This window comes from Narcine bancroftii, chromosome 6 (assembly GCF_036971445.1).
Source record: "Narcine bancroftii isolate sNarBan1 chromosome 6, sNarBan1.hap1, whole genome shotgun sequence".
Classification (NCBI taxonomy): Eukaryota; Metazoa; Chordata; class Chondrichthyes; order Torpediniformes; family Narcinidae; genus Narcine; species Narcine bancroftii.
This window is the reverse complement of record NC_091474.1, coordinates 150,719,539-150,741,638: the sequence shown is the minus strand read 5'-3', so window position 1 is coordinate 150,741,638 and position 22,100 is coordinate 150,719,539. Positions and strand designations below refer to the sequence as shown.

Genomic DNA, 22,100 nt, shown 5'->3' with positions numbered 1-22,100 from the left:
ATTCATGTAAGACAGCAATAATTACAGTAATACCAAAGATGGGGAAGGATCCATTAACACCAGCATCATATAGATCAATATCTCTACTTAACTCAGATTATAAAATAATAGCAAAATTATTAGCAAACAGATTGGCCGATTGTGTACCTAAAATAGTAAAACAAGTTCAAACTGGGTTTATTAAGAAAAGAAGAACAGCGGACAATGTTTGCAAATTTATTAATCTAATCCATGCAGTTCAGAAAATGGCTTTGACAGAGGAGAGTGGAACTACTTATTTAAAGTATTACAGAAGTTCAATCTACCAGAAAAATATATAAATTGGATTAAAGCATTGTATAATGGACCATTGGTGAAGGTAGCAGTAAATGGATATGTATCGAGTCACTTTAAATTAAGTAGGTCAACTAGACAGGGATGTCCACTACCCCCTCATTGTTCACCTTAGCAATAGAACCTTTGGCAGGACTGATAAGAATAGAAAATAAAATAAAAGGGATAAAAATAAAGGAGAAGGAGTATAAAATTGGCTTATTTGCAGATGACATCATAGTATACCTAACAGAACCAGAGGTATCAGTCAAAGAATTACATAAGAAATTGAAGGAATATGGAGAAATATCGGGGTACAAGATCAACGCAAATAAAAGTGAAGTGATGCCAATCCATAATGCAGACTATACAGAATTTAAAAAAGAATCACCATTTAAATGGCAAACAAAAGCAATCCGATACCTAGGGATCAGGTTAGATAATAACTTAAGCCACATGTACAAACTGAATTATCAGCCACTAATAAAGAAATTGCAGGAAGACTTAGAACATTATAAAGAATTACTGCTAATGTTAAAGTGAACGCGTTCCCTTGTTCATTTCAAATGTTACCAATTCCTTTAACAGAAAAATTCTTTAAGGAACTAAAGAGAATAATAAGGAAATACTTATGGAAAGGGATGAATCCAAGGGTAGCGTTAGATAAATTAGCAGAGAGGTATAATCAAGGTGGTTTGCAGTTACCAAATTTTAGAAATTTTATAGAGCCGCACAATTGAGGTATTTATCAGATTTTTATCAGACAAGGGAAAAACCAGACCGGACTAAGATAGAACTAGATAAAATAGGGGAAAAGGTACCAAAACATATACTTTATAAGTGGGATGAAAAGCTGGTGCAATATAAAAACTCACCAGTACTGCATCATTTACTTAATACATGGAAGAAGATCCACTTAGAAAGGAAAAAAATGAATGATCAAATACCAAAATTACTATTGACGCAAAATCCACTAATCCTTTTCCTTTAGACAATCTTTCCTTTAGAGAATGGGAGAGAAAAGGCATCAAAAGAATAGAAAATTGTTTTTTGGGAAATAATTTATTAACATTTGAACAGTTGAAGTGCAAATATGGAATAACTCATTGTACAATGTTTGCATCTCATCAATTGAAAACTTATTTAAAGGATAAATTGGGAAACAGATTGCGATTACCTGAAGGAAGCAGCTTTGAATATGTGATTACAGACTCAATGATAATTAAAAGATTTATAACCAACATGTACATTAAGCTGCAAGATAAGGAAAATGAAATAAAATATAAACCTAAGGAGAAGTGGGGAAAGGATCTAAACTTAAAGATAAAAAATGAAGTATGGGAAAAGTTATGTTTTGGAACTATGAAGAATACAATAAACACAAGGTTATGCATGATACAGTATAATTGGTTACACAGGGTATATATTACTCCTCAAAAATTAAAAAAGTGGGATTCAAAATTATCGGATAGATGTTTTTGCTGCAAGAAGGAAACGGGAACAACATTACATGCAACTTGGGCATGTACGAAAATAAATACGTTTTGGGAAGAATTAAATCAGATACTAAATAAAATTACAAAAAAAAAATTTCAAAAATCCAGAGATATTTCTTTTAAGTCACATAAGAAGTAGAGAATTAGGCCTCAAATTGGATAAAGTGCAAAAACAAAATCATTATGATAGCCTTAGCAATAGCAAAAAAATGTATAATGTCAATTTGGAAAATGGTAGAGAGCATGAGTATACAACAATGGTACATGGAAATGAATAAATGTATTCCATTGGAAAAAATAACATGTAATTTAAAAAATAGAGTCACAATGTTTGAACAAATTTGGGAACCATACATGGAACATATCAGAGAGAGCTTGCCTATGAACTCCATCCCCTAAAATGAGAATGAAAATGATAAGAAGACAAAACAACTAGATTCAGTGTGTAATAAATAGATGATGCATTTTTCTTCTTTATTTTCCTTTGTGTGAAGATATTGTTTTATGGTTTTATTGTATTGTATATGTTGAATATTTATGGGTTTTGGAGGGGGGTGTGTAGAGGGGAGGGAGGGAAAGGGGGAAAAAAAGGGAGAAAAGACCAGTGTGTAAATTTAATGAGAAACATTTGTACATATTTTGGTTGATATGGTTCATAGTGTGAAAAATTAAAAATTATTGAAATAAAACATATACACATTGCATACACATGTGCTTAGAATTAGAAGGGAGTTAAGTTAATAGTAGTTAGTTAAAGTTTGATCTTGTTATTATGTTTAAAGAAAATTAAAAGCAACTTTTGTTTAAGTAACCATTATCTTGGTGAATTTCTATTGCTGCTGGGTTTTGGGGTCCTCTGGGCTCATAACAGTATGATCTAAGTGTAATGTATTTTTTTTACTTTAAATATGTATTCTAATGTACTCTATATTTTTCAATGTTGAACTTCAATTTCAATTTCAATAAAATATTGAAAAAAACTTTCATTCCTAATTTTGTCCTGGATAACTAAGATAATGGTAGTTGGTGTGAATAGTTTTAATGCAAATTTCTTTGAAATAGTTCTTTATAAATGGCATACAGTAATACTGAAAACCTTTTTGACCCAATTAAACATATCAAGCAGGATTCATTTACTCTGGGTTAATGATGTGCAAACTATTGAAGAGGATTCTTAAGGGATAGTATTTATATGAGCATTTGGAGAAGTGCAGTCTACTCAAGGTTAGTCAGTATGGCTTTCTGAAGGGAGGGTCATACCTTAAGTGCCTAAATGAGTTTTTTGATTAGGTCACAAAAGAAATTGAAGAGGGAGGGGTGGTAGATGTGGCCTATAAGGATTTTAGCAAGGCAATTGACAAAGTCCCCCACAAGAGATTTATCCAGAAAGTCATGAGGCATGGGATTAGTGAAACCTTGGCTGTGTGGATAAAAAAAATGGGTTGCAGGAAGAAAGCAGAGAGTAGTAGTGGAAGGAAAGTATTCTGCTTGAAGGTCGGGGAGTAGTGGAGTACCATAAGGATCTGTCCTGAGATCCTGCTCTTTGTGATTTTTATAAATGACTTGGATGAATAGGTAGAAGGATGGGTCAGTAAATTTGTAATGAAATGAAGGTTGGAGTAGTTGTGGATGGAGCTGAAGGTTGTGCAAGGAGCTGAATTTTGTCGAAGGTTACAAGAGTATAAGTGTGAGATGATGCATTTGGGAAAGAAAAACCAGAAGGCTGAGTACAGGGTTGGAGGTCAGTTACTTAAGAGTGTGGATAAACAGAGGGTTCTTGGGGTTCAAATCCTTCAAGGTCACTGTACAGATTGATAGGATAGTTAAGAAGGCCTATGGGATGCTGGACTTCATTAATTGAGGGATTGAGTTCAATAGAGAGGTCGTGTTGCAGCCCTACATATCTCTGGTAAGACCGCATTTAGAGTATTGTGTTCAGTTCTGGTCATCTCATTACAGGAAGGATGTTGAAGCCATGAAGGGAGTGCAGAGGAGATTTACCAAGATATTTCCAGGATTGGAAAACAAGTCTTATGAGGCAATGTTAGTAGAACTGGGACTTTTCTCTTTGGAGCTAGAAGGATAAGAGGAGACTTGATAGAGGTCTACAAGCTTATGACAGGCATAGGGTGAACAGCCAGCACATATCCCAGGGCAGGAATAGCAAACACCAAAGGGCAAATGTACAAGGTAAAAGGAGTGAAGTTTAGGGGAGACATCAGGGGTAAGTTTTTTATGCAGAGAATTGTGGGTGCCTGGAATCCCTTGCCAGGAATGGTGGTGGAGGCTGAAACAGTAGGGGGATTTAAGAGACTCTCAGACACATGGATGAAAGGAAAATAGAGGTTTACGGGTAGGATGGGATTAGTACATTTTTAAAGGAATATATGGGTGAGCACAACATTGAGGACCAAAGGGCCTGAACTGTGTTGTAGTATTCTATGTTCTTGCTGTAGTGTTCTATGTTCTATCCTTACATGATACACAGTGATATTTTTAATCAAACTGTTTGCCAAATGACAACAGGTATAGCTTAGGGAATTGTCATAGGGTCTCACTTGGCACAGAACAGTCATGTTAATTACCATGTGAAGCAAAACAAACATCATGTCCCAAAACTCTTGCAGAAATTCATGCTTCGTAAAGGCATAACCATCAAATACGAGCTCAGACGTTAACAATAGAGTTGAGGTTTGCATGAGCAGTCCCCTCTTGAACAGTGGTCACAGAGTAGCCGTGAATCTTCAAGGATTGTTCTGATGTCCATTTCCTAGATGTTTTGGTAGGACTGTGGTGATGTTCCTAATAACAATACTGTTTGCTCCAAATGCCTAATTCCAACAGTAAAAGATTCCTTGCCCTTTGGAGATACACAGTGTGCATTCTAATCACACAATTTAACCTGAAGGAAAACAGCCTACATGGGATCATACAACAGGATCTGGGACTTTTGTATGACCTTGGAAGGGAAGAGTGTCAACCGTCAAGAAAATAACATGGAATAGCTGCAAATTAGAACATTATTCCTACTCAACCTTGCATGAAATTGTCCAAGGTCCCAACCATACATCATTTTAGTGAGTGAAAGAACATCCATGCTTTCTCTTTCCAAACACCATCATGGTTTCTGTGGACAATCTGTGTGGCACTTGAAAATTAACTTGATATCTTGTAGCAGTCAGTGACTAATAAAATAAGGTGCTAAAGTGCTGTCTGGAGCTGGAAAGTTTGAATAATTTTATTTGCAGATTATTTCAATGAAAAGGGATGTTTTAAATGAACGTGGACTTTTCGTGCCAGCTTAAAATAATTACTTAATGAACCGCTGCAGTGACAATTATTTTACACTGACAAGGACAAGAGGTAATTTCACTTCAAATATCCTACAAACTTTCCCATCCACTATCAGCGGGGAATGAGCTGCTCTGTCAATCCTCAGAGCAGCCTTCTGCAACAGAACTCGGTGTAGCCTCGCCCTCCAGTAAACCGACACCTGGCTATCCTTTCCCTTGCCTGGATGACTGCCATTTGAGTCAGGTGTTTTACCAGGTGCTTATAACACCTCCGATCTATCCTCTGAATTAAACAATGTTGATATCTAATCTGCCATCTGTAGATGCTGAAATGGGTGACTGTATACTTTCACCTCCACTTTTTTCACTCTATTTTTCTACCTGTTCCCCCTGACATGCACTTAGAATATATTTCTCCATACCCCTCTGACCCAGGTACCTGACCAATTTTTTCTTAAATGTCAAGATTGAGCCTGCATTTACCAATTCAGCAGGCAGCTCATTCCACAATTCCTCCTTCTGCTCCCTGTAAACTTTTCCGCTTTCATCCTTAACCTGTCTTCTAGTTATTAAGACCATAAGACATAGGAGTTGAAATAGGCTATTCATCCCATCAAGTTTGCCCCACCATTCAATCATGAGCTGATCCATTTTTCCCACTCAGCCCCTCTATCTGGCCTTCTCCCCATAAACTTTGATGCCCTAGCTAATCAAAAAGCTATCATCTCTGCCTTAAATACACCCAATGAACTGGCCTCCACAACTGCCTCTGGGAACAAATTCCACAGATTTACTACCATCTGGCTGAAGAAATTCTTCCGATCTTTGTTCTAAACGGACCACCCTTCAATCCTGAAGTTATGCCCTCTGGTCCCAGACTTTTCCACCATGGGAAACAAACTTTCGACACCTACTCTTTCCATGCCTTTCAATATTCAAAATGTTTCAATAAGATCCCTTCTCACTCTGCTAAATTCTGATGAGTTCAGTCCAAGAGCTGTCAAACGCTCCTCATATGATAATGCTTTCATTCCCTATCCTCAGTGGAAAAGGCCTGCTGGTATTTACTTTTTCTATACCAATCATAATTTTGGATACCTTTATCAAATCTTCCCTCATTCTTCGGTGCTCCAGGGAATAAAGTCATAACCTGTTTAAACTTTCCCTGTAACTCAGTTCTTCATGTCCTCCCTTTCTTGTTTGCCTCCAATTACAATGAATACTGTTTCCTCGATGGGGAAGAGTATATGCTGGCTGTTCCCTATCAGTTGAGTGTTTGTTGCCTTCAATTATATGTAAACCTCCTCCTGCAAGGGCAAGGCAAAGTGTGTTTTGTGTGTCGTGCAATGAGACCTTGCAGGATGTGAATGCTAGAGTTGAACTGTAAGCAGTGTGTGCAAGCTGCAAGATATGGGCATGAAGCTTGCAGGCAAAGGTGCAATGGTGCAATGGATCAACTTTATATGTTAGGTACATTCTCATAACAGAGATTACTGGTAGATGAGCTATGAGAGTGTGAGGCATTGAGCAGTGTGTGAGGCTCATTGTGTGGTTGGTGGGATGTGGCATTTAATGATGAACCCATTGACATGCCTTGTGTCACGTTAATGCACTTCTTAGCAGCACTGCATCCTAATTGAGGCGAGACTTCCAGCACTGACTGCCATATATATCTTTTTGCTCCTGTTACCTTTGCTGGCTCACAGCAAACAGGTCACATCTCTCCTAAAATGGTAAGAAACAAATCTAATATAAAGTATTGGTCATGGCTTGTGTATTGAGGGAAGTTTAGCATACTGAAAATTCCCCAGTGCAAGTTGTACCATCATCTCGGCTGGGGAATGGGTATGCATTTTTAGTGAGAACGGTTAACAGTGGACCTGACAGCTATTGTGAAGTGTTGCCAAAGGAGGACTGTTCATTTTTAGGGTTTATGATTTGTTGTAAAATGGTGAGCAATGATATGGGGACCAGCACCTCTGACTGGAGGAACCAATGTCCAGGAGGAAAGTATATATCAATGGTGCTATTAAAAGCATGAAACAAATGAGGTACATACCTATGTAATGTTGTGCTGCTCTTCATACTATTTATGTGGTCGTCTAAGTAATTTTTATCCACCTTATGATTACTTGTATCTTTATTTGTCAATTGACTAGTAGCAATCCTACCCAATGGAAAAGTAAGCAGGAAAGCCTTTGGTTAAAAAAAAAGTTCTTGATCTGGATGTAATTTGGCATACATTGAGGAACTCAAGCTTTAACAACCTGCACCAGGTTCTCTGAAAGTATGTAACTGAGTTGCTTACCTGGTGTAGCCTGTCTTAGCAAACATGGTGAACATTTTGCAGCAGTTTCCTTCTAAGGCAGATTTGCATTTTATCATGTAACATCCACTCACATTTTTTGCTTTTACAATCTTCTTCGCGAGGTTCAGAAAGAAATGATCCAGGTAACTATAAGTGGAATAAACATATTTTGCTGCTCTTTGTAAAATGTGCATCTGTTCAGTGAGCTTCACCATGACATTTTCCATCAATTAATATTCTCCCTGCCTCGTTTCATGAGTTTCATGTAACTTGTTCTGACTGACTAATCTTTGAATGTAGAAAGTTTGGTGAGTTTCAGTGGAAAATATCTGGGATTAGTACAGCCATCTAAACTGAGCCTTGAGTTGGTCTTACTTCTCACCCTCTGGGGTCATGGTGACCTTTTGCACAAACAGTCATTTTCTTGGGGCCAATGAGGATGAAACTCAATATCAGAAAACAAACTGAAGAAGTGATTATGTGTTACTTTACAGATAGGAAAATATCTGACATTGAGCTAAAGAAGATGAATGTTGGGCATCATTATAGCAATGTAGGAGTTCATACACAGACATATCAAAATGGAAAAGGTGCAAAACAAAGTAACAGGTGAGCTCTGAGTTACCTTGCAGAAAAAACTGTGATTAAAACACACCTTGTAGATAGGATATATTGCAACTAGAGTAGCCAAGTGCTAGAGAGGGTAAATGTTTCCCATGAAACCAGCTTCTTTTCCTGGGAGGTGTGAAGCTGCTTCTTTGTTATAGCTGTACTCATTCAGAAAAATATTCCTTCACACTCAGCAAATGGGGTATTCAATTTAGCATAGCAGTTAGCACGACGCTGTTACAGCAGTTCGAATCCGGCGCTGTCTGTAAGGAGTTTGTACATTCTCCCCATGTCTGTATGGATTTCCATCAGGCACTCCAGATTCTTCCCACGCTTCAAAACGTACAGGAGTTGGAGGTAATTGGGTGTAATTGGGCAGCATTGTCCCGTGGGCCAGAAGGGCCTGTTACCATGTGGTATGTCATTTAAAATGAAAACAACAAGGAGTTGGAGGAACTTAGTGTGTCAGGCACCACTGATGGAGAGAAATGGACAGTCAAAGTTTCAGATCAGAGCCCTCCACTTCTTTGTTTGCTCACAATTCCAGAATCTGCAGTTTTTGTCTTATTCCTGTTCTCTTATATATTGGACCCATGATTCATTCTCATTAAATCAGTTTAAACCACAAAGAAGTTATGAAATTATATATATTTTTGACTTTAACAGCAGTAATACAGAATTACTTGAATAGTCGACGATTTTAAAATAAACAGAGAGCTATTCAGAAACAACTGAAAATAAAAGATTGGGAAAGCAGTAAGTGGTACTTGTAATGATTAAAATTCAGGATACTGCAGAAATCAATAATAGAAAAAAAACATCATCACCAGGGCACAATGTATGTCTTCTTGAAGTATTTAAACCAAAGTGTCTCAATCATAATAATCTAGCTTCTAAGAACTCTAATTATTAAATGATTTCTTCTCAGCACTGTACAAAGAACACATTTGTGCTATCTTCATGGACACACCAAATTATTCTTTTAAAAAGTGTTTTGTCAATAATACACTAAAGCTGATTTGTCAATTCAATTTGATAAAAATGAAAATACATAAAGTCAATGAATAGAGCCATAGAATTTTACGGCATGGGAACTGAACCTTTAGCTCATTGGTTTTGATTGGCCATCAAGCATCCATTGGCGCCAATCCTACATAATACATGTCAATCAAAAAATTTCAATATATATTTTGAGAAATATACTTGCATTGATCCTATGTTTAGAAATCCCCTTTGTTTTATGAAAGATTATGCCAATGAACTCTTCAAGCCCCATGTAAATGTTGAACATATGTGGATATATTGTGAATTATATTAATGAAAGGACATGAAACACTTCCACACGTGTATAAAAATATTCTTGGCTTCATTGACATTTTAACTGTTGAAGTTTCTAAGATTGTCGATTGCAACTTGAAGGATGAGGGTTCTCCAAGATTTCAGACTGTTGTGAATGTCCATCCAGGAACACTGGAGCCTGAGGTGGGGCAAAGCAGAGAAAGAGCCATGTGGCTGATGTTAGTAAACACTATCCTCGTGCTTCTTTTATTAACACAATCTGGCATGGCACCAGCTACAGCAGTGTGTGATTATCTTGCAGATCACGTGTATAGAACACAAACAGACAGGCGACTGAGGGAACTGAGCCAACTCCTGTCCCTCAGCAGCAGCTGCCATTACCAAGGTGACGGAGACTAACAATGTGCCAACAAAACTGCAAGGAAAACGATCCATTGTTTCTCATATCCTCAAGTTATGTGTTTGCTTCTATGCTCACTACTTGTCACACTTCCAGGGATTTATTTCAACAACTTTAAAAATAAGATTTGGACAAGAATTCAGACTTTTGTTTTGTATTGTGCAGTATTTTCTTCTAATAAACATTGTACTGCTGTGTTGAAAGATCTAGATGCTAAATTTGGAGATGTATTTCTAAATCTAACCAAACATAGGATGCAATTTCATTGTGATGTTTAGTTAATTTCCTTGAAAGTGACGTCACAGGTAGATAGAGTCAAAAAGAGAACTTTTAGCATGTTGGTCTTCTAAATCAAACTTTTGAGGAAAGGTGCTGGAATGTTATGTTAAAGTTGTACAAGACACCTATGAAACCAAATTTGGAGTATTGTGTGTAATTTTGGTCACTATCTACAGGAAAGATATCAATAAGATGGAAAGAGTGCAAAGAAAGGCTGTTGCTGGAATATAGAGAGCTGAATTATTAGGGAAAGTTTGAATAGGTTGGGACTTTATTCCTTGGAGCATCAGAGAAAGAGGCGAGAATTGGTTGATGTATACAAAATTCTTCTTCTTTGGCTTGGCTTCGCGGACGAAGATTTATGGAGGGGGTAAAAGTCCACGGCAGCTGCAGGCTCGTTTGTGGCTGACAAGTCCGATGCGGGACAGGCAGACACGGTTGCAGCGGCTGCAGGGGAAAATTGGTTGGTTGGGGTTGGGTGTTGGGTTTTTCCTCCTTTGCCTTTTGTCAGTGAGGTGGGCTCTGCGGTCTTCTTCAAAGGAGGTTGCTGCCCGCCAAACTGTGAGGCGCCAAGATGCACGTTTTGAGGCGATATCAGCCCACTGGCGGTGGTCAATGTGGCAGGCACCAAGAGATTTCTTTAGGCAGTCCTTGTACCTTTTCTTTGGTGCACCTCTGTCACGGTGGCCAGTGGAGAGCTCGCCATATAACACGATTATAACAAAATTATGAGGGGTGTAAATAGGGTAAATGCAAATATGCTTTTTCCATTGAGGTTAGATGAGACATGAACTAGAGGATGGGTTGAGGGTGGAAGGTGAAATGTTTCAGGGGAACATTAGGGGGAACTTCTTCACTCAGAGGGTGGTGAGTTATGTGGAATGAGCTGCTAGTGAATGTGGTGGATGCAGGTTTGATCTCAACATTTAATAGAAATGGATGGGAGGGGGTATGAAGGGCTATAGTCCGGGCACAAATTGATGGGAGTGATAGTTTGGCATGGTCGAGATGGGTCAAAGGGCCTGTTTCTACACTCGAGTGTAACGTGGCCAAAGGTAAGGTGATCCAAGACATTTAAAATAGAAGACTGATGACAGTAGCCTCATTTACCCCTATATTATACTATACTCCAATGCTGCACAGCTAAATTCCACTCCAACTCCATTTCTAAGTTCGCTGATGACACCACAGGCTGGGTCGAATATCAAATAATGAGACAGAATACAGGAAGAAAATTGAGAGTTAGTAGCATCGTAACCAAAATAAAAAACCTCTCTTCCAACGTCAGTCAGACAAATGAGTTGATCAGACTTTAGGGTAAGGGCCCAGTTTCCTGTCCATATTAACGGTATTGAAGTGGAAACAATAGATGGCTTCAGGGATCTGGGTGTTAAGATTTGCAGTGACCTGAGCTGGATTAAACATGATCGACATCTCATGTTTTTATTTCCTTGGAAGACAAGTTATCCCTCAGCAACTTCTTCGGGTGCACCATTGAAAGCATACCAGCTGGATGCATCATTATGCATGGTATGGGAGCTGCAGAAGGTGGTGAAGGCTGCTCAGAACATTAACCAAAACTTCCTCCCCCCACCCCCCCCACCCCCCCACATTGACTCAATTTTGATCATCTATATATTCCACTACCTCAGAAAAGCAGCAAACATACAGAATGATTCATGCTACCCTGAACACACGTCCTTCCTTCCATTAGGGAGAAATTTCAAAAGTGTGAAATTGCGCGCCAACCCGTTCTTCCTTACTCCTGAATGAACCTCACAATATGATTTATAAAATTTGATATTTTCACTGTAACACCTTACTCTGGATTCTTTCCCTTCTACTTTGTGCGGCTGCATACATGTTCGAGTTGACTCGCAAGAGTGCTTTGCTAAAGAACCCCTCTCACTGTACTGGGCAGAATGTGACAATAAATTTGAACTTGAAAATAAGAGGTTTAGTTATTTTTGGATTTTATATTAAATTAAATGTTTATCATCAAATTTTCATGTGGAAATGGCATGTTTTCAACCCAGGTGTTTTCAAAAATAAATAAAGTGTTTGCCGAACAGGCTTTTCATTGAGTTGCTACCTCTCTGAGGAAGCAATGACCTGCAATCATTATATAATCATTTGGGAGGAGCTAAAAATATTTCAGCAGCTTGCAGTGTAGTGTATGCAAGTCTTGGTGCAAATCAGGTCTTGGCAGCATTGAGGAAACTGAGATAGACCCTAACAAATTACATTTTGTCTGCTCTGCAGCAGTGACAATTTTTCTCTGCTTCTGTAAACTTTCCTACAAAAGGAACTGATGTTCCTGCATATTCATATGTGAAGCTTTCTTGGGCTTCTGTTCATCCCACCAGGTCAATGCTCGGATGTGGTAAATCAGCACAGGCCCTAAGAATGTTTAAAAGTGGAAATGAGAGCAAAGGTGGAATGGTGAAATGGAAGAGCTTAAGTTGGAGAAAGATTGACCTCTACTCATGAAACATTTCCCTGAACTGTCACTCCTATATTAATGCTGATAGGAAATGAAAACCGCATTCACAAATAACAATGCGTTCTTGAAAATATACTGAGAATGTTTACCTATTCAGGTTTTGTTCGAAAATGCAAGGACAACAGCATCCATGGTAAATTCCTGTTTTTGGCACATTTTAAGGATCAGCTCAAGTGGTTTACCAGCTGTTGTTTTGGATTAAATCATCCAAAACCAAGTACATACATTCTCCCATCTTATTTGGTCAAGGGCTTTGGTTCTCTGCTAAAAACCCAGCCCCGCACATCAAACCAAGGGTGTTGGGACTTGGAACCAGACCTCTTTAGTTGCCTTTTCCAAGTGAGAGTGTTCCATGGTTTTTAATAGGAAGGCGAGACCAGAGGTATTGATACATGCTTCCTTTTTCACTCACGAAAGATGAACCTGCCTATATTTAACATAGACGCAACTATTTCAGTCCATACACGAGCTCTCCAGGCAATAGGACACTGCAAGTAACCGATTTTACCTAGTCTTGATAAAGGGTGCACACCTGAAGCGTTGACTATTTCTACCCATGTCTGACCCATTGAGTTCCTGCAGTATTTTTTTTTTGTTTTCCCAAGATTTCAGCATCTGCAGCTTTTGTGTTTCTCCCCCAGTTTTATCTACTCTACTCCTTTATACATTTTTCTTTTGACTTGGCCTTGAGGGCTTTCAATAGAAGAAGGAAACAGATATTCTGGTTATACACTGGTTTCTGGCCACCAGATGTTAGTATTCTGGAATGAAAACTAAAACAACACCAGAGCATAAAACTCAGCTCAATAACAACAAGCATTTGGTGGGAACTTGTTGTTTCTTGGTTCAGTATAAACAAAAAACCCAGCTCTAAATTGTGGAGCAAAAATGATTTGTGTCCTTTAACAACTTTCTGTCTCTGAACCATCTGCCGTTAAAGAGCTCTAAAACTCGCTAACAGCAAACTTCCTTTAACACCATTTGTCTCTGCCATATGCTATAATGAGGGCTGTAAACTGATGTTAACATGGAACTTGGAAACTGCCCCAGGAGATGGTATTTCTGCCTTGCATGAATGTCGCAATAACTCACGCTGACAAAATTGCGTCCTCAAATCTCTGCCGTCAGTGCTTTCCTAAGGTCAGGGGGAAGGCCAGCTAGCTCATGATGCCTAGTTGCCATCCTTTCAAGGAAAAAGATCAGCCATGTTGATCAATCCAAGAGGCCAAATGGCCATCTATTTCTTATGAAAGTCACCCTAAATTGAAGTATTAAATCTGCTCCATGTGAACCACAAGCATGAATGGAGATGAGGGGGGACACAGCAGTAGACCAATGCAGGATTTGGGCTACTGGCACCCTGGTTCATGGGTACTTGCAGAGTGCAGATGGTGAGCAGGGCTTCCAAAGGGCCTTGAGCGCTGAGTTTCCTATTTTTTGGGGGGGGGGGGTTCAAGAGGCCAAGGAGGGTATCTTGGATGCTGAGAACTCTGGATCACCACTAAAGCTAGACAGGTCATGCAGCTACAAAAGTTACAGGAGCACAGGTGCCAGCGGCAAGAGGACATGGTGGGATCCATGGACACTCGTTATCTCTCAAGGGACTCTCTTTTGTTCTCTTACTCTTCTTGATAGCATGGGACTAGTGGTGCCTTTACAGGTAAACAGAATAAATCTTGCATATTTATATACATAAAGGAATCTTGAACATTTAGCAGATGATGGGTAGTAACTGGACCTTCCTACAACATTGAATGTTGCATTCCAACCAACAGATTATCACAGTGCAGCCTGGTGTTCATTGCACCAGACCAGTGATGACGTTTCATGATATCTTTCAACATTATTTGCGCACTCTCAAAAGGTGCCATAAAATCAAGAACTGCTGGACAGAGTCAGTGGGTCAGACAGCATCCATTGTCAGTCAAGATCCTTTATCAAGGCAAAAGTAGAAATGGGGTGATATTGTGTATGAATGGGGAAAGAAACTGAGATGATAAGCGATTGGACAGATGGTGAAAAAGCTAAAGGGAAAGACCATGATGGGCAGGGGGGGGGGGGGGAGGAGAAGGGCAAGATTAGGTAAAGAAGTAATCACTGACCATTTCTACCCATAGATGCTGCATGACCAGCTGAATTCCTCCAGTAGCCCATTGTTTGCTACATCTGAAGTTTTTTTTCAATTGAAGTAGGAATTCATTGACTCGCAAAGTAGCAGCCAACCTTATGTGAGACTGTTTTAGTGTTGCAAGACAGGGCACACTTGAGAAGCCAAAGTTTTAGCTCAGCATCCAAAAGGCTGAGGTGAATTGGTTCTCAAGCTTTTTGGTCAAGCTGATTAAACAATCAACCTGATTGATCTCACTGAAAAGGGATAGGTATCGGTAACAAATTTCCTAAATTTCACTGAATTCCGTGTGGCCCTTTAACACTTCCCCCACCCCCCCTTCCCACCTTTCCATACTTCTTCCAGGATTGATATGTTGTGGACAAGCTCTCTAGTTTGTTCATTAAGCAGCTTTTTTTTGTGATTTGCAATTATCACATCTATTCGAGGCAGTACAATCAAATTGAGCTTCCTTTGTCCAAAATGTGTTGATCTGCTCTCTGGAGTTCAGTTGATGACAACCTGGAACCTATAGTTCCCTAACGTTACACTGCAGTACAGCAGTTACCTCTATTTGAATTGATCCTGCAATAATGAAAAAAGCTCACCAGGTCAGGTAGCAGCTGTGGAGAATTGACTTGTTGACATATGTACAGTACTTTAAATATATCAGGTGCAAACTGGAATGGCAGAAGCAGAGTCCTTTACTGGTTACAAAACTAAAAACTCTAATATTATCATTTCATACAATCCCAAAACAGTCAAATAAACGTCATGGAATTTGTAAAATCTGCCTCACCTCCATTGTGCAGCATGTCAGCTTTTCAAAAGCACAGGGCCCTTGTTGACCTATAGTCTGTTCAATACCTGTTCAATTATTGTAATGTGAAAATAGAAAATGCATTTCCTACCAATTTCCCCAAAATATCCATGCTGTCAAACAGCAGAAATAATTTTGGTGGTAATTTTCTTTTAAAGATCAGCCATTTATAAAGGCTTCCTTCAATGCATTCATGCAAATATATTAAATATCAGATTATCACCACAGTGCATCTGTAATCGTGGCAAATTTGTAAGCAAATAATAAGATAGCCGCAACAATGTGTTTACTTTAAATATGCTGCTTTCCAGCCAATTCCCTACAAATGAGGCAAGTAATTTATAGCCTCATTCTGAGCCGTTAATTTCTTACTAAAAGTGTTCAATATAATTTTACATAAGCCCACCCGATAGACCTTAAAAAAAATCATTTCAAAACTCAGCATTTACAAATTTATCTTAAGTATTACATATAGACTAGTCCCCTACCCCACAATTGCAGTCATTTGTTCTTCTAGAGTGGATGTATGCTAATGTCACTGTGGGATACCACATGATGTTACAAAATATTCCACACTATTACAGTCACTAACAAATGGTCAGATAGGACACACACACAAGCACACCCATCTTTCCCAATGACTGACTCATTTATTTCTGACAATAAAACCTCTCAAATAACACATTTCCCTTTTAGACAATGAACCAAATTTTTATGATCTGCTTGGAGGGACGGGACTTCAGTTTCATGCAACACATTCAACCACCTTTCAAGAATAGCATTTCCAATGCTAGAGGCACCATGACAAGCAAGTAGTTTCATAGGATTTATTTTCATAAACTTGAGGTATTTCAAATGTGCTATAAGTTGCAGCACTCTATGTACATAATGAAAACACATAACGCAGCCAATTACCCAGTTCTAGGAACCCAACAGCAACACGAACAGAAAGGGGCTAGGTAAAAGGCATATATAGTAATTTCTGTACAAAAGAAATTTTAGTCAAAAGTGATAAAGTAATATCTACTCAAACCCTTCAGAACTCATTTTCATACGAAAATATAGGTATCAAATTTAGTCATGTATCAGCATCACACTAAGGATACAGGCAGTGTAAGAATTAGTACAGTACATAACAAGGATTAACAAGAAGTCTTTATAGGAAAAATTCATGCTCCTCAAACGTTGAGGTATTATTCTGTATAAAATTCCAGTCCAAACAATGGCAGCATAGGCTGTGGCTTTTTTTTTTCTCTTAACCCAGACCATCACATGAAAAAGGCGATTGTTAAACTGGTATTTACAGAGGTTTTGAAATAGGCTATTGGTGTGCCCTCTCAAACAAATTATTTCCATTCACGCACACATGTACCTCGAAGGCTTTAGAAGTATTTTGTCCATGTTAAATGCAGCTGGATTGACAACCCAAAACAAAAAAAATTTCTGAAACATTCTTGACGTCTAAAATGTGCAAAAGTGGCATTCAACCGGTTGGGCAGACTTAGCCTAGCGAGTCCTGATTTCTTCCAGTCTCTTTACCAGCACCTGCTGCTTGACTTTCAGATTCTCTTTTTCCAACAACAGTTCCTGCTCTTCTGACTGAAGAGCCCGCACGTAATCTGTAGCCTTCTTCAGAATTATGACTTTCGCCGCCTTGTCGTTTTTCACCAGCTCCGGTATTTGGTCCCGCAAGGTGAGGAAGCTGGAGCGCAGGTCGTTCCGCCGCTGGCGCTCCAGGATGTTGTGGGTGCGCCGCCGCTCGTTGTCTTCGGAGTCAGACCCACGTGGGCTCGCGCTCTTGGATCGAGGGGGGGCCACCTGCTTGGTAAGGCGCACGGTCTCGCTTTTCACCCTCTTCAGAGGCGGCATCTCAACATCTTCTGTGTAGGGCGAGGGTGCAGCGTAGTTGTGCTGTTGATGTATGGGGGCACACCTTTTCAGCAGAGAAGCACTGGGGGTCTTAGAGGGGCCGCAGCCAGAGTTGTGGGATCGTACAGTCACAGTAAGAGTGGTGACATGCTTGCTGGAGAATGACCGGCGCTTTTCAACGGTCACCACGTCAATTTCTTCTTCTTCCTCCTCCTCCTCTTCCTCATCATCGTCTTCTTCCTCCTCTTCCTCATCATCGTCTTCTTCCTCCTCTGTAAATATTCGAAAGGAAAAAAGTCAAATACAAGAGTTATGTATTCAAACGAACTGCAGCAAAACAGGTACACCCAAGCTCTCAGCACCATTTAAAAAAAGTCTAGCAATCAAGTCTCTCTTAATCAAGGATCGATTGAGGTAATGAGGGCCATAAATGTTCTTCTTGTAACTGTTAGTGGTTGCGAATGTTTTGATTTCTCTGTCCAGTGGATTCCATCACACACAGGAAGTGTTTATATGGGCAGTGCCACATGGAAAAAAAAACATCTCACTCTAAAAAAAGATCTGGAGTAGTTCATCAAAAAGTACTTTTTTTCCCCCAATGACAATGATGCAAACAACAGGAGTGGAAGAAAACTCTTAAAAGTCATTCCAAAATAACATAATCACTACACTGCTCATCATCTTACTAGAAACTATTCAAACCCATGTACAAAAATGTTTTATAAAAACTTAATTAGACCTAAGAACAGGCAACTCAGTTGTTTGAATTTGCATTGTTCAGTCAAATAAATGGTTCAAAGACATGACTGATTTATTTATTTGCTCAAAGAAAATTGGGTCAATAAAGATCTGAACCAATGAATTAACACCATAATAATTATTAGTGATTCGCATTCCACTTCCTTACCGCAACAATAGGATAGCTACACAGGAAGGAGAGCTAGCTATGATGTGGAGTTGCTCCACACAATAGAGCAGTGCTTTTCCAAACACATTACCACCTTAAGTAATCCCTTACTAATGACAGAGCACCAAAGGTCTCAAGTGGAAACAAGGTTTGAAAACCATGGGTCTAGAGCTGTTCCATTCTGTGAACCCAATTATTTGGCAAGTATCTGTTGGGAAAGAGGACCAGACTAAGAGAGTTGCAAGCAAGCAGGTGTGGTTTTAACCACAGCAATGCTCATTTTAATAGACTGCTTGGTTTAATTCAATTGTAAGGACAAGGTTAAAAGCAGAATCCATTAATTTATTTTTTTAATAACAGGAGCAACTATGTCAACTGGGAAAACCATTAAAATAAATCAAAATGACCAATCTGCAGTTATTTTAACATTCAATACATCAGGAACTGTGTGAATAAATAATTAATTAACCAAACTGCAGCCTGGAGACCACATGCAGACTGAGTCATGGCCATCTGGCTTTGAAGCTCAGAGCAATACAGCTCATTTACTGGTTGCATTACTTATTTGCTGGTTTATTTGAACTTGGGATTGGAAACAGCTACTTTTATTTGCTTGACTCCAAAATCAGAAAGATTTATGCCTATTAACAGAAACGCAGTTTTTCCTTGAGGGCTCCTACTCAAACACAATGGTCTTCAACTGCCAATACTGAACACAAATTAATCTTTGGAAGGGAGCAAATGAGCCAATTCTGATAAATACACAGTTGAGAGATTAGCTGCCAGCAAAAGGCAGCCCTTGTGAGCTAGCCACAGGTGTACTGTATTCTCTCCACTTTGTTTCCAATCTTCCATTCCTTTGAAACGCTAAATCCCTTGGTTCAGTAAACTCTCAGGGGTTAGATTTGCTAATTGCATGTTTATGGAACTTCAGAATTTCAAAGATGTGCTGTGGAATCCCAAGAACTCCATTCCCCATGGTCTTCTGAGATTACCCTTGATTAATGGGGCTGTTGAAAGTACAAAGGTGCCCAGGTAAGGCAACACCTGGTAGGTTTCCTGCCAATCTCATGTCTATTACCGTTCCCCCAAGAATAAACCCATTTTTAAAAAAATCTTCCTATAACTGAAATATTTGCCTAATTTACAACCAATTGTTACCTTCTCAACATCAATAAACAAATGATTTTCTAGGCAAGATAACTGAAGTACACTGCCCCCTACTGGGATACACGGGTCAATTAGACAGACGGCCATCGACATGGGTGAACTGCTCATTCAAATCTGATTGAGAGTGTTGGCTCTGCAGCGCCTTTGAGGAAAGCCCCCCTCCCCTCTTCAACACAAGAAATTAACACAAGAAAGTGGCAGCTGAAACCAGTGGCACCACTTACTGCATCCCAGCTCATTAGCATTTCTGCCATTTAATTGTGCGGTGGTGGATTAAAAGTCTTTGTCATCTATCTGGCTGCTAGATTCTGTCTCCCCCCCCCCCCCCCCCCCACCCAAAGGAGAGTCACCAGCTGACAAGACAAGCCAATAATAGTGTGTGGGAGGTGTGGAAGTGTTTAATCCCAGGAGGAGGCTGGCACCTGACTTTAAGTGGGAAATCCTTTTAAAAAAATAATGTCCAAGTGCTGGAGAGATCTGCCAGTAGCGGTGTCCGCACTGGATCAGGGATCGATCCGAGGTGTTGATCCATGGGTCCAACAATCTTATTGCACATGCAGGGGTGTTACTGAATGATTGCAAGTTTGCCAACGCTGCAGTTCAGACATGCACATATATGGTACAACTAAAGGATACAAATGCGGAGTGACATTTCTCTCCATTCTCCCGGTCCCAACACTCACCGGAATCGCTGGGGGTTTCGTTGCCGGAGCTGGCGAGCGAAGAGGCAGGCTCAGACACCGCTCCTCCTCGGGAAGCCGCGCCTCGGTTCAGCGGGAAGGGGAAGACCACAGCTGGGTCGACGCACTGGGAGGCGGGGTGCTGGAGCTCGCTCGAGTTCCTGGCGCCCTGGGCACCCAGGGCGACGCATCTGCTGCTGCCCACCGCGTCCGCGGGGTAACAGGCGGCCGGGGAGGATGCCCCGGCCGGAGCAGCGGCCAGGGTGCCCAATACACCGGCTCCCAAGCTCGCAGCCTCAGCCTTTCCCTGGTGAGCCGCGGACAGCTTCTCGTTGACGACCTTCTCCAGCTTCTCTCGGGCCGAGAAACCGCTCCACATGCAGTCCTGCAGGACGATGGCGTTCAGGAGGCTCTTGCTGCTGCCGCCGCCGGCTCCGGTGCAGCCGCCGCCCCCGCCTGCTCCTCCGCCGGCTGCCACCCCGCCGCCTCTCGCCACGACGCCGCAGCAGCGGATGTCGCCGGGCACCGTGGACAGCTGATCGTCCTCGCCTTCATCGCCCTCCTGCAGCAGCAGCAGCTCAGACACCCACTCCTCGTCCCCGGGTGCGGCGGCCCCGCACCAGCCGGCTCGACTGGGGGACAGTGGGGGGGTGGGCAGCAGCTCGAACTTCTTCCAGATGTCCTCGCTCGGAGGGTAGAAGTCCGCCTCGGGGCCGTAATCGTCCGGGTAAAAGTAGGGCTGGTAGGAGTCATACTCCAGGTCGTAGTTCTTGCAGAAGGCCGAGCGGCTGCAGCAGCAAGCCGAGGAGCAGGAGGCGGAGGAGGTGGGGAGAGAGCCGGAGGTAGACGTCGATGTGCTGCTGGATGACATGATCCCAGGCATCTTTTGTTGGAACCCAAACTGCAATGGTGAAAAGGGGAGGGGGGAAGAAGAAAGAAAATCAAATAAAAATCGCATCAACAACCAACAAGCAAAATTCAAACAATAACAAACTCTCTGCGGACCATTCACTAAGACAACAGCCCGAGCCAAATGATCGACGCCAGACAAATCGTGGGCTTGGCGGAGGGGGGGGGGGGGGGGGTGGGGGGAGAGAGAGAGACACTATCGGCGGGGGGAACCGACGACCACTGAGCGTTGCAAACAAATGTTTAAGTTTCTCAGGTGTCTTGAAACCTCAAGTCAAAAAAAAAAGGGAAGTGCAATTCCGCGCGAGAAATTCGGTCCGATTGGAGCCTTGAATTCAACTTTCATCATTTAACAAAAGAATCCGCCGGTCCCTGGGAGATTGCAGCGGACCGAGGTGGGATGAGCGGCTCAGGCGAGGATTCCGGGCAAACACACCTCGTCGCACTTGCTAATCAGGCAAAACTGTCATTTCTGACAAAAGGCACAGTCCCAGAGAAAGTTGCACCCGCTTCAAGTTTAAAGCCCGAACCGGTCACAGGGCTAATTCTGCAGATTCCTCCAGGCGGGGGCTGCGTCAAATGCTTTGACCTACATTTCCAACTCATTTCCAGACTCCACTTCAACACACACACACAACAGAAAGACGGTCTTCCATCACACGGGGCAAAGAAAGCAATCTCACCTTGCACTGCGTTGCCTCTTTATTAAAAGGAAACACCCCGCAATGATCTTAAAATACAGGGGAGGTGTCGAAACAGATCCAGGAATCAGAGGTTCGCATTAGATTCTGATCATTCCCGCGGAGCTGACAGAGAAGTCTGTCAGCGCAACTTAGATGCAGTGCAGGATATTATTATCTGAAAAAAAATTGGAAGGACGGGGGAAAAAAAATCATCGGTGCCCACCCCTCTCATTTACATAGGGGAGGAGCCCGCCATTTGGCGCGAAAATAAGTCCCCTTATTTATTTCCTAAATGTATGGACAATGCACTCTTTAAGATTGTGCCATCAGCTTTTATTGATGTTGCAATATTCAACAAAATTGCATGAACGCATTTATTCATCCTGGATCAGTGAAATAAACAATCTTTGGGTGGTGGTGGTGGGTGGTGGGGGTGGAGAATCACCCTCTGCGAAG

At 41.0% G+C, this 22,100-nt stretch overlaps 1 protein-coding gene across 3 annotated transcripts; it reads right to left on the bottom strand.

Moving 5' to 3' along the window:
• Positions 1 to 16,239: 16,239 nt before the first annotated feature.
• On the bottom strand, positions 16,240 to 21,820 carry mycn (MYCN proto-oncogene, bHLH transcription factor). Of its 3 annotated transcripts, none has more exons than XM_069886349.1 (3): positions 21,398 to 21,820; positions 20,056 to 20,953; positions 16,240 to 17,567 (listed from the first exon to the last, which is right to left on the bottom strand). In XM_069886349.1, the coding sequence occupies exons 2-3, from the start codon at positions 20,933 to 20,935 to the stop codon at positions 16,933 to 16,935; spliced, it is 1,515 nt and encodes a 504-aa protein (XP_069742450.1). In that variant the 5' UTR covers positions 20,936 to 20,953; positions 21,398 to 21,820; the 3' UTR covers positions 16,240 to 16,932. The 3 variants fall into 3 exon arrangements, with proteins under 3 accessions (XP_069742450.1, XP_069742449.1, XP_069742448.1); XM_069886348.1 differs by having other exon boundaries at positions 21,645 to 21,819; XM_069886347.1 differs by lacking the exon at positions 21,398 to 21,820 and adding an exon at positions 21,058 to 21,126.
• Positions 21,821 to 22,100: the final 280 nt, after the last annotated feature.